This window comes from Sylvia atricapilla, chromosome 1 (assembly GCF_009819655.1).
Source record: "Sylvia atricapilla isolate bSylAtr1 chromosome 1, bSylAtr1.pri, whole genome shotgun sequence".
In the NCBI taxonomy this organism is placed as follows: Eukaryota; Metazoa; Chordata; class Aves; order Passeriformes; family Sylviidae; genus Sylvia; species Sylvia atricapilla.
In genome coordinates this window covers 35,607,269-35,619,625 of record NC_089140.1, presented here as the reverse complement: position 1 = coordinate 35,619,625, position 12,357 = coordinate 35,607,269, and the positions used below count along the sequence as shown (strand labels likewise).

General features: G+C 37.2%; 1 protein-coding gene across 1 annotated transcript in view; it reads left to right on the top strand.

Moving 5' to 3' along the window:
- Positions 1–12,357, top strand: part of RFTN1 (raftlin, lipid raft linker 1) — a 95,437-nt gene that overhangs the window by 46,147 nt on the left and 36,933 nt on the right. Inside the window, exon 4 of the mRNA XM_066319585.1 lies at positions 4,302–4,410. Within this exon, the coding sequence (XP_066175682.1) occupies positions 4,302–4,410 (109 nt within the window). The remainder of the gene's footprint in view (positions 1–4,301; positions 4,411–12,357) is intronic.

Sequence of the window (12,357 nt, the reverse complement as noted above, 5' to 3'; positions counted from 1 at the left end):
GAAATTCTACCTCAACTCTTTGTAATCATATGATTAAGGTTGTCCATGGTGAACACTGAGGGTACCTACAGTGGCATAAGAACCTTTCTTCAGGAAAATTGTTAATGATAAACAAACAATATGTAATGAAGAAAAACAAATGAAGCCCCAGGGTGCGTGGGTTGCATTGAAGTTTTCTGTCAATCTCCATGGCCAACCAGTGGTTGTCCTCTCCTGGGGCAGGAGGCAGGAGATTGCCCTTCCTCACTGCAGGGAAAGTGCTAGTGTTGTTCATGCTGTCCCTTGTGTTCCCTCTCTGGTATCCCAAAATGTGTTACAGTGAGTACAAGGTGTTGTAGTGAGTCTGGATGTAGTACCTTCTCCAGTTCATCCTGGCTTCCAAGAAGAGCGCAGCATTAGTGTATCCAGGTGTGCTTCTTTCAGGGCTGGACCTTTTTAAATTAACCCAGCATTTTCTTGTATCAAAGGAATAAAGGCAATACAAACCCCTTAAATATTAGCAGAGGTGAAGCGAGGAAGATTCAATTTTCCAGCTTATGATGATGAAAAGAAAAGGAAGAACTTGCTGACTGTGCATCCAGAAGAAAAGGAAGGTCTTTGGCACTGCTAGAACTTACACGTTTTTTTGACTAAACTGATCTCAGCATTTCTCTTTCTCTTCTGTTTTTTGTTGAGAAATATTTTATGATGGGAAAGTGAAAATCAACTTTATATAAGACCATTGCTTTAATTCTAAAATATTTTATACGTTGGACTCCCAGTAACATCCTGTGCTATAAAACTGGTAAGAGACTCCAGGGTATGGGCTATTGGGTTATTTCTCACAATTGACATTAATCCTTTTTCAGAAGAAAGCAGAAGAATGCAAGTGCACAGAACTGTGCTCTTTGGACTTTTTCTCTTGCTTCTGGGATCTTGATAGATGTAAATTTTCTGGGGGGTCCTGTTTCATAGTTTCTAGTGAAAGTGGTCCTAAAAGTAGACCCATTAAATTAATAAAACTAAAACTATTTTAGTTTCTGTTAATACAGAGTTTACCTGTACATATAATTATCTACTTCTCTATGGCTATATTAATAATATTCAAAGAGTTTAATAAGAGACTTTTATGATATTTTTGAAAAACTTTGTGATACATGTATGAAATGCACTGTTTATTGCATAGAGACTGGAAACAATTCCTTGCCCTCCTGGGTTTGCTCAGAAAATTATTTTTGTGATAGGTATTTATCATTTTCATGTGAAAAGCGATGGCTCTTATTCTGTTTGTTTTTGACAGAATAACAGGCTTGTAAAGTTTTCCTAAAAAGGTGAAAACTACCAGTATAGGCAAAGACTTGCATTTAACGTATTAACAATTTAACATTTTAACATACATTAAAATAGACATATGTATGGTTATACATAATTTACTTGAGAGTATGGAAAAATACTTCTTGGAAATATAGAGTCCTTCTATTGGAAGATTTTAACTAAGGATTTTATGGCATTTAGCAGGATCTGTTAAGTGTGTTCTGTAAAATAATGTTCTTAACAGAGTGCAATTGTATTTTATGCCATTTCTTTCATGAGCTCTAGTGCAGAGGTAACCCCCAAACTGTGAGAGAAGGAATTGTCTCCAATTAAGTATTTCCAAGCAGCAAGTATATTTTAAAGTAAGTGTTTCTTAAAGGGGTTAAACAGGACATTTTAAGCAGCTGTAGTAATAATCACTATATTTTTATGGATTTAATCTGTATCTCAGATAACTCTTAGTCCTTTCAAAGAGGTTGAAAGTAGGTCCTCAAAAAGTTGCACAAAATTAGAGCTCAGGAGGTTGTTCAGGAGGAGGAGAGGAATTAGGAGAGAGTGAGTCAAGGCCAGCTTCTCTCTTCCTTATTCCTTTCTATAAACTTTACCAATATAGGTTGAAAAAGATTTATTTTTTCAGGTAGCCAGGGAATTTAAACATTAACATTTCTTTCAGATAATTAGAAGAGTGGATTTTCTCAGTGCTGGAGATAACTGGCACTGCCAGAGTTATGAACAGCCTTTGCCAAATGGGTGGGCTCAGAAATACCATGACACATACTTTATTGCTGGGATTTGATATCTTAACTTTGAATTTGAGCTGTACTATTTTACAGGCTCTAGGAGAGGAGTGGCTTCCTCGGCTGGGCTGGAAGGGAGCTTCTATCCAAGAAGGAAAATAGTGGAGATGTTTTTTCCTTGCATTTGTAGAGTTTTGCGGTTGACCCCTTAAAATGGGCTTGGCTGTCTAAAACAGGCATGGTGGTTCCTTGCTGCCTTTTGCTGGAAACACACTTCTGATTTGTAGTTACACAACAGCCAAAGCACTGGAGAGTTGTATTTGCTCCGCTTGATGTTGTATGGACTTGACTTTGCAATATGTAGTGGTAGTTCTGATGGTTTGTTGATTGCTTGAGCATTAGAGAGCCCTAGTTCATATTATTTCTGTCTGGAACATGGCTAGATAACATCAAGGCTACTTTTACTATTAGTCATATTCAGATAGGAAAAAAAAAAAAGTAGGTCTGACTGTAAGTACACTAGCAGGAAGGCTTTCTAAAGTTTATTATTTTGTTCTTGAGTTCATCTGTGGCAGAAAATCTGCACAGAGTAGATTTTCTTATCTAGGACTTTAGACCAGCAAAAATGCTTGTCTGCGGTATACATGTCCTTCTCAGAATGATTTTTTATTTTCTTGACAAAGTTGCTGCTTAAATTAATTTATGTATTTCCGTTGCAGAGGAGTAGTGCTGGAATACTGTTAGTCCCCCAATAAAGGCTTGTGTAAATTCCATAAAGATGTTTGGAGAATTTTCATGAACACCAATGCTTTGTTAAAATTTTTGTCCTGAATGAAGTAGAGAATGGAACCACAGGTTATAAGAAGAACCTAGAAAAGAGGGGAAAAACAAATAGGGAAAGGACTTCAGTGTCACCGAACAATGCGCAGAATGCTACCACCTGTTCAGGTATAAGTGAGAAATGAAGTGAGATTGTAGCCTGTGTGAAAGTGGGAGGATCAAATATAGCAAATGTCTGCAGTATTGCCTAGGAAACACTGCCAGTTTGCAGTCAGCAGCCTACGCATCGCCTGGCTCCGGGAACTGTAAATGTCTCGGGAAAGCCCCTGGGACTCTCTGTAGCTGAAGCGTGTTCTGCGTGTCACACAGTCCCAGTGCCCAGAACAGGCCTTTTGCAAACATGGCAAGTCTGCCAAGCCACTGTTCTGCTGTTCCGCTGCTTCCTCAGCACTCCCAGTTCAAACTTCTGTACCATTTTCCCCTGTCCTCTAGGTACCCAGGCATCAAACAACTGCTGGCTAGGATTAGTTCTTCACTTGGAACTAGATCTTTTGATTCTCTCTGGAGTGTTAGATATCCCCTTTGTTACTAATCCCAAGAATGACAGGCTAGGTTTTATTTTTAATATGACATTTTAATATTTTTAAAATGTTCTTCCATGTGTTCTTCTGAAAAACTGAGAGTGATTGTCTAGGTATCCTATATTGATCAGGTATATCAGTTTTCTTTTATGGGAGTCCCGAGGAGATGAAAATTTCTTTCAGTAGCACTGCCTGCAGACTGTTTCTGAGGATCATTCAGTATAACTTTCATTATGTGTAACATTCAGCCAAACATTCCCTTGGCATATTTTGACCAATACCTTATTTCCACAGTGCTCATTTGTTCAGCAAATGCATATGGTAGATTTTTTTTCTTTGAATTATTTTAAGTTAGTCTCTTCTGAAAGAGAAGGGACATCAAGCACAGCTTTACATTTCTTGAAAAAAAAAACATAAGGTAAGACTGAAGGTTAAACTATTTTGATTAGCCTCTGATTTTAGATGTTGACTTGGAATGGTTCTAGATAAAGAGAAGGGATTTCTTTTTATTGCTGTCTGAAATGCATCTTATATCAGGCTGCCTTGTGGGGTGCAGAGCATCCATCAGACAATTGCATTGGAAGCTTCTTTTTGTATATCCTGTGCATCTCCTTGGTTTTGGCCCTAGATGCCAGGCTGCCAAAGTGTTTCTTGGACAGAAAAAGAAATCTGGAAGTCCCTGAATCATCCCACCATCCGCAGTCATTGGTGTGATCTGCTCCCGCAGCATGTGTGTCAGATACTGTAGCTGCCACTTGTCAGAACTCTATTAAGCTCAGTGGGGGGAATGTATTGGAAGCAAATTTTTGTCTGAAGACTAGCTCTCCTGGAGAAATACTTATAAATGGGATATCTGGGTATCCAGTTGTAACAACAGAAATTGATGCTTCTCTTTTGTCTGCCTCTTTAGGTCTTCAAAAGGTGATGTCAATAGTGAAGGATATATCTTGGAGGTAGAATGCTGCTCCTCTTTAAACCACCTTTCAGAGAAAAAGGAGATCCCTGACTTCATTAAGAAAGTGAGTAAAAAGAAAAGGGGGGCAAACCCCAAAACACAGTATGCTTTTATTTGCACAATAATTGCTGTTTCTAGTTCTGTCAGCTTGGCTGTAGGGTTATGTATTGCTTGGACCAGCTGAAATACTGCAGAATTTGGTGTTTTGTAGTTTTAAGTATCTGCACAGCAGTTATACTTCTTGGGAGAAACAAGTTTGATCCTGTTACTATTAGGAAATCATTTGTAGTGTCACAGGAGAATGACCTCCCACAGATGATATCAGTGTAGAAGATCGTCCTATAAAGTACAACGTTTTATGTTGAAATAATAGATATAGTTCCCATTTTAGTGTCCAGATATCCTGTTGGATAGTACTTTACTTAAAAGGCCTTTTATCTCCGGGGAAATCCTCAGATGATTTAAGATTTTTTTCAATATCACATGATGTTTGATAAGAGTTGGTACTGGTAACCTAAATACTTTTGTGAACAAGAAGAGTGTTGCTTTCAATTAAGTATAAAAAAATATTGGGGAATTGGAAGAGAATACTACAATTATTTATCTATTGACGCATTTTTCAAATTATTTTTGACACTATAATATTCTGTCATACTGGAAATTAGCAGGTTATGTCCATTTTAGTGAAAACAGATTCAGATTGTGCTTGTTTCAAATTCTGCAGCATCTGTTGTGTCCTGTTGCATGTTATGTAAACTAGCACTGAGTAGTGTATTTATTTAGCCACAGGGTGTGAGTAGGCATACTCTCCTAGCTTTAGTCCATTTGCAGTGGTAATAGTTAAGAAAATTTTTAGAATAAACTACAGCACAGGCTTTATGACCTTTGTGGGGAATCAGCTTGACAGACTAACTCATCTTCAGTCTTTCATTTTTACTGTGAATTTTAAGAACTGGATTAAAGATAATGCAGCTGTAATTATCTGATGATTAAAGATACATAGATTTTGATATAAGAACAAAGAGAAGTTTTCTGAACACATAATAATATTCAAAAATTTGAACCTAAATTTTGTTTCAGGTTGAACTGTGTTATTACGCTACTATTCTGATGTTATTTTGGATTATTTCAATATATTCACACTTGGGAAAAACTGGTGTAGTTATTGTGTACCAGTTTCAACATGTTTGATTTTGTTCTTCAGTTCTTTGAGTCAGGGTAGAAATATAGGCATAACTGTCACAACTGGTAGCAAAATTGTGCATCATTGAAACAGGAAATTTCTTTGCATTTGTAACTTCAGAAAGAGTATGAATAACATGAAAACAAAATGACAATCCAGGAGTCATCTTATTTCCATAAATATCCAATTCTGAGACTCTTTAGAATGCTTTTCTAGACATGGAAATGTTTCTGTTGATAGAAGGCATTTGATTATGGGGTTATGAAGATCCCTTTTTGAAAGATAATAATTTAAATTTTAATAGCTGGAATGTATATTTGCTGTTTCTCTGTAGGTTGAGTATGTCGCTCATCTTCAGATGTTATTTGATGTAGAGAAATTTGAAGTTCTTTGAAGCTGTTGCTGTCAAGTGCATGCTGTGTCACTGTATCTGATTATACACATTGTTAAAGTCTCAACACTTTTATGTAAATCTAACTCAGGAAACAAGACTTGTTTGGGAGTAGGAATTAATTGTCATATTAACTAATTTGTCTGAGCAACAAAAATATCCACTGCTTTTAAGGGCATATAAAACCAGATATTTGCAGACAAAACAAATGGAAAAATAAAGGATGTTCTTCAATCAAAGCAGTAACAAAAAGCTGTTAGAGAAGGCAATTCCTTTCTTTAAAAACTGAACAGCGTTATAATTATTCTCAAACTGTAGAATACAATTGAAGTTAATAGAATGTTTTAATTGAATACGGTAATCCTTTTTCTTTTTATAAGCTTTCCATAACAGAGCCTTTTAGCACAGGTTTACCATCTTACTGTATTGTAAATTACTGTATTTAAAAAACCCCAAACCAAATAGAATAGCCATATTTTCAAAACAGAATAAGAAGTCAAAAATTTCTCCCTGAGCTTACTAAAAAGAATTCCTATACATCGAGAAAATTAATTTTAATGTGCACTGCTGAGCAAGTCTGACTTACCTTGAGTTTGAACAAGCATACAATTTTAATAACTCTTCTGGATTGACTTGTTGTTGCATTGAAATTGTACATAATATTGAATATTAATTGCTTCCTTCTGCAAACACAATACAATTTTGCAATGGCATACAGCATAGGTAATGTGTGCTTTTTTTTCTTCTATAACTCTATATAAATGTGTAACAAGGAGGTCATTTCACCTGGAGAATGCTTCTTGCTCACTGAAATGAGTTACAATGTTGATTATAAAACATTTAGGAAATGCATAAGAAGACTCTCTTGGTAAAATCTCTGTTCTTTTGCTGAGATCTTTCTGTGCTGCTGGGCTTTGTCCCAGTTCTCCACTGTATCCACTGCTTTTCTGCTACTGTTTCTGGCTATGGCAAGACAGGGAACATTTAAATATTGGGGACATGATGTTGCATAAAATACACACTTCCTGTACTTTAACATCATGTTGACATCACCACACTCCACTTGTTCTTCGATATCCATGTGGATCTAGTGTGACTTAACCTGTCCTTAAAAGCTCAAACAGTCCCATGGTGTCTTTGATACATAATTTGTGGGCAGTGAAAGAAGTAACTAAACTGTTGGTTAAATACTGTACTGCTGTATTGATATTAACACTCTTGTCTTTAGCTCTCAGGCTAAACAGAGATTAAAGATTTGCTCATCTGCTTTTTAATAAGCAAAGCTAACTTTTGAACTTTTGATCACTGGGGCTCAGATCATTCTGAAATTGTTGAATGTAGAGATGTTACTTCTAAGATACCATATTTTGTAATATTTAGACTTGTGTCTCACGTCAAATAGGGTAGCCTTTAATTACCTTCTTAGTTGCTTTTTGTTTCTGTGTATCCTGTTACCATTTTTTCATCTGAGAGTGTACTTTGGAGTCTGTGGAGAGAAGTTCAAGGGAAGGAGGAGCTAGGCTGACAGCCCGAGTAAAGATTTATTTTGGACACACAATCATATATGAATGCCAAATATATTTCTCGTGATCTCTGTTTTCTGTATCAATCTGAGGTACATGTCTAGAACTGTAACAGGCAGAGGGTTTGACTCCTGCGTTCACATCTTTGCCATGTTGGTTGGTGACAGGTTAGGAAATGGAGGATTCTTTTTGTTCCATGTCTCCCCAGTTTTGATTTCTTAAAATTTAGGATTATCTCATTAATATCTCCTTATAATATGGTTGTCTCCTTAATAATGCACCATCAGAGAGAATTCTTGTATCTTTTTCTGAATGTGACACCCTTGGAAGATTCACATTTCTTGTCCCTGTGGAAGTAGGAAGCGTAATAAGCATAGAAAAGTATGGTTTAAAAATGGTGCAGCTTAACTGAAATCCAAATGCCAGCATCTTCCTTTTGTGTTTTTGGTTAGACATGGATCTCTTCTGGCTGGTCTGTCCTTACTTGCTTCAGAAATGAGCCTAGTTTCTCCCAGCAGTACAGATGAGTAATTGGTTATGCATTTTCAGAAGTGGACCGGTTCCACTTGTAAGCAGACTGCCAATGTGAAACACCTTTGTAATGCTTATTGTGCCATGAAATCTGCTGGATGAGACAATGTGTGTCAAGTCTGCTCATTGCTGTTCCCTCTGTTGTGTCTTGGTCAAGTTTGGTGAGTACAAATCATTACCACTGGCTCCAAAGCTGCCAGTAACATGTCACTCCCTTAACTGATGCTCAGAACAACTCCTGTAGTCCAAAGCACCCTACAAATAATCTTGCCTTCTGCAGATGCAGTGACTTTCCCAGTAAATTTCTTGACATTTATTTCATTGCCTAGTAATAGCATTGCTGGGCCGTGGAAGCAATGGTACCTCTCAGACCTGAGTGGGACCCCAAGGAGGAATGTGCCAACAGAATGCATTGCAGGGATGCTGCCACCCACATGCTTGATCTAGAGTTGGCCTCTGAAACACCCCCAGTTCTCTCTGGTACAAAGGCAAGTTGAGCAGAGAATTGCACTACTTTGAAAGAAAGGCTGTACAATACTAACACTTGTGTGAAGAACTCTCATCTTGCATTGCTGAGAGGATCTGCTGCATTTGAGCCCTCTTGATAGTTTTAGGGAAAAGTAAGTGCTGCCAGGAATAAAACTGGCATGAGATATTAGTATGTTTCAAATGTTAGTTTATGCACTGGAAATTAATATGCATTGCTAAACTAGCTGAATTCAGTGTGCTCCTGAGGGCTGAGACATTTCTTGGAGCAGTTTAATCTCCCTGCCCGTTATCTGCCCTCTCTCCATTGGAGGGAGCCTCAGGCAGGAGACTGGCTTAGTGGTTGGATAAGGAACTGCCACACTCCCTGAAAGACTACGGGTCACTCTCACTACACGTGTCTCTACTTTGGTGATTTAATTAAAATACCAAGATCCTTCTTTTCCTGCTCTCTTGATTTTTTTCACTTCCATTCATCTGTAGCTGTTTCAGAGTTTGCAGAATTACTTCTGTCTTAGTTCATGCGCATTTTTTTTGGAGGGTCATCTGTGTTACTGTTCTACTTGGTGAAGAATTTTTGTGTTAGTGTTGCTCTTAAAAGGCAGGTTAATTCTCCAGCTTCTTTTAAGCTGCAAGCTAGAAGCAGGCTTGAAGTATTTAGGGGGTCTTCTGTTGCTCCTCTAAAATAACAGCTAAATATCTATGGACATTTTCAAGAACTTTTAAAATCTTTCCCGTTGATGTTTCCAGTCAAAATATTGATTCCCTTATTTTCTACATATTGACTCACATCAGAATGAACATTTGTTTTGTGTGAGCAAAACAAGGGGCTTCACATACCTGTATTTTGTGTGAAAGCGGTATGAAATGGTTTTGAACTCTCAGTTCCTGAGTTTTCAAACTCTCTTCAGCATCTAACTAGGAAATGGCAAGAGGATGTGGAAGATGAAACATATCAATGTCTCCATAATAATACGTATTTATAATACTTTTTTTTTTTTTGTTAACAGCATGACAAGGAAATCAGAGGACAAAATTCTGCAATTTCCTAGAAAATAATGAATGTGAAAACTACTGATATTACAAGTTTTTTACTTATAATAAGAAGAACAATAAGAAAAACGTTGGAGTTTGTATAGCTGTTCCAGCATCTGTCATGTTCTTGTCTCTTTCTTTACTTACTCTTCATCTCTTATTCTTTACATTGAGATTTATTTTTTGGAAGGAACAAAGAGATGCAGCTTATGTATTCTTAGGAACACTAGTGTGTTGGTGGATTTCTTGACTTGGATGCTGAAGTCTTACAGGGATCTCTTCTGTGAAGTCTGTGTTTGCTTTGTAGGTACCGGGGTCCTTAGATGGTTATTGTAATCCTAAGCATTATTCTTTATTTTACATATGTTTTAGTTGGTCTGTTGAGAAGTTTCCTGCAGGGTATACAGTCAGAGCAGGTGGCAGTAAAAGAGAAAAGAGGAAAAAACTGAGTCTTTAATACTGCTCAGAGGTTTGTTCTTCAAATAAATAAGCAGTTCAGATTTATCTCTGTGGTTAAAAAAATGACCCTTCTAGAGTCTTGTTTATTACCTAGGATTATTTACCTAGATGTGATCTCAGTAGCTTCTGAAATAATTTCCATCCTTAAAACAAACCCAAAAAATCCCACCACAAAACCTTTACTCTCCAGGGTATTTGCAAGTGAACAATACAACATTATTTCTTTAGTGCATTGTAATGAAAACCATAGCTGAGCACTTAGCTGACAGCTTTGTTTTTTCCATGTTTTCAGTGCAAACAGAGCCCCTATTTTATTTTTTGAGTATTTGGATGTTAGCAGTAGCTATGGTCATGAAGCAGAACTTGAAACTCAACATCAATAGTTCAGCTGTTTGTAATCTGCTGTGATAATATTTATTAAAGTGCATTTTGTTAACATTTTTAAAGTGTATATATAACAAGAGATGATAAAAATAGCATATACTCTATTTTAAACAGCCTGGTGTGAAGGGAAACATCTGTTCCTGCTTAAGCTTCTTTCAACTTGTGTTCTTTTGATTAAGTAAGCCCTGTAAGAGTGGTGTTGATACAGATCTTCCATGGACATTGCAAAACTATTTTCAGGACTCTCCCAGGAGCTTGGTAGTGCTTTTATAATCCTTTGCCCCTGCTAGCTTTCAGAGTCATCCCCTTGCCCAAGATAAAAATAGATATTATGAAGTATGTAGTTGATATTTTTATTGATCCTGCTTCTGTCTGGTGGGAAAAAAAAATAAAAAACACCTTTTAAAATAACAATAAATATTATAATGTTTTATACTGTGCTAAAATAAATTACCAGCAAATTCTTCAAATTGCAGTCTTGGCTACGAGTAACAGATGGCTTGATGAAACAATGTGATTTTAAAGAAATGCTCTTCAGTTGGTACAAAAATAAAGGTAGTATTCCCTGCAAATTAAAGGTAAAGCCTGTAAGTTTGAGACTGAATTCCTACTTTTTAAAATACCCCTGCTGTCCTGGACATTTTTGTTTGTTTTCACCACCTAGAACAGAGATGGACTAAAATCACTCACATTGAATCACATTATCACTAGTTATTAAATTGTTTTTTAGATACAACAGTCAACTGCACGCCTCTGTAAATCTTTATTTTCCCCTTGCTTATGTTCACCAGTTAGTGTAGGAGTTACCCACAAAAGATTCCTGCATAGAACGTGGTCTGCATTTTGAAAATGCCAGTTCTCTAGAGCAAGAGCTTGGGACAGAATTTCTACAGACTTATTTTTTAAAGTGAGTATCAAATATTTGTGTTGAGTGAGCGTAGCTAGCTGCTCTCTAGCAGCTGTTCCCAAGTCTAAAACAAATTGTAGGGAATAAATCCTAAATTGTGTGAATAATTTTAGGTATTTTTTTTTCAGACTTAGGGGAAGGGTGGAAGTATGCAGGGTATATTATGTGGTTTTTGGACAAATACCACTCACTGAATCTTTGTAGTGTGTGGCCAGCAATGTTCAGTCTTTGCCTTCAGTGAAGGAACAGGTGCTAAAAGGAGATGATTTGAGAAGAATCAACACACTCAGGAGCACGGAGGATGAGACTGGTTTCAAGACCTGTCATCTAATGAAATATGCTGAAAGGAGCAAGTGTGCTTGCACCATGCTGCACTGCATGTTTAGCATGGTTATATTGTTCTCTGGAGTGAACACAGTGTGAGTTGGAGAAGAATTTGAAGTTGTTAATCTCACCCCTTTCTTGGCTCGAGTAGCAGGAGATGTAGAGTTTACTGTAATTTTGTATCTCCTGCAGCACTGCCTTAAGAGATCCACCTTCTGTTTCATTCAGCACAGCAGTAGGTTGCAGTAGCTCCTCGCTTCAGTGCATTTTTCCCTGTGCTGTTTGTAGCCTTCAGTTCCCTTCTGCAGAGGCTACTACCCAGGAACACGTAGAACTGCAGAGCTTGCTTTCTTGCCCTGTTCAGTGCCTTGTTCTCTACCTTGTTCTTGTTCTAGTTCTTGTGCCTCTGCCACAATTGCAGTGAGATCTTAAAATGGCAGCTCAATGGTTTGGGATTATGGCAGCATTTTCCAAGGCATCCCTCCATTGTTTTATCCCTCATGGCCTATTTTGATGTGATTGACAGTGATTGACTTGATAATTTGAAAACTTGAATGCAGGGATTTCACTTTCTAAAAGCTACATTTATATTTGCTTCTCTGTCTAGGAACATGAACTATATCTCTCAAATTCAAAATTGGGTGAATGTTAAACTGGGGAAGGTTAAAAATGCATGGGAAGTACAGGCTTAAACACAGGAGTGTTCTGTTCAGAAAGGATGCATGGTTTGGAAATATGCAAGCAGGGAAACAGTCCAGAGTTACAGGGTAGAAAAATGATGAGCGGTT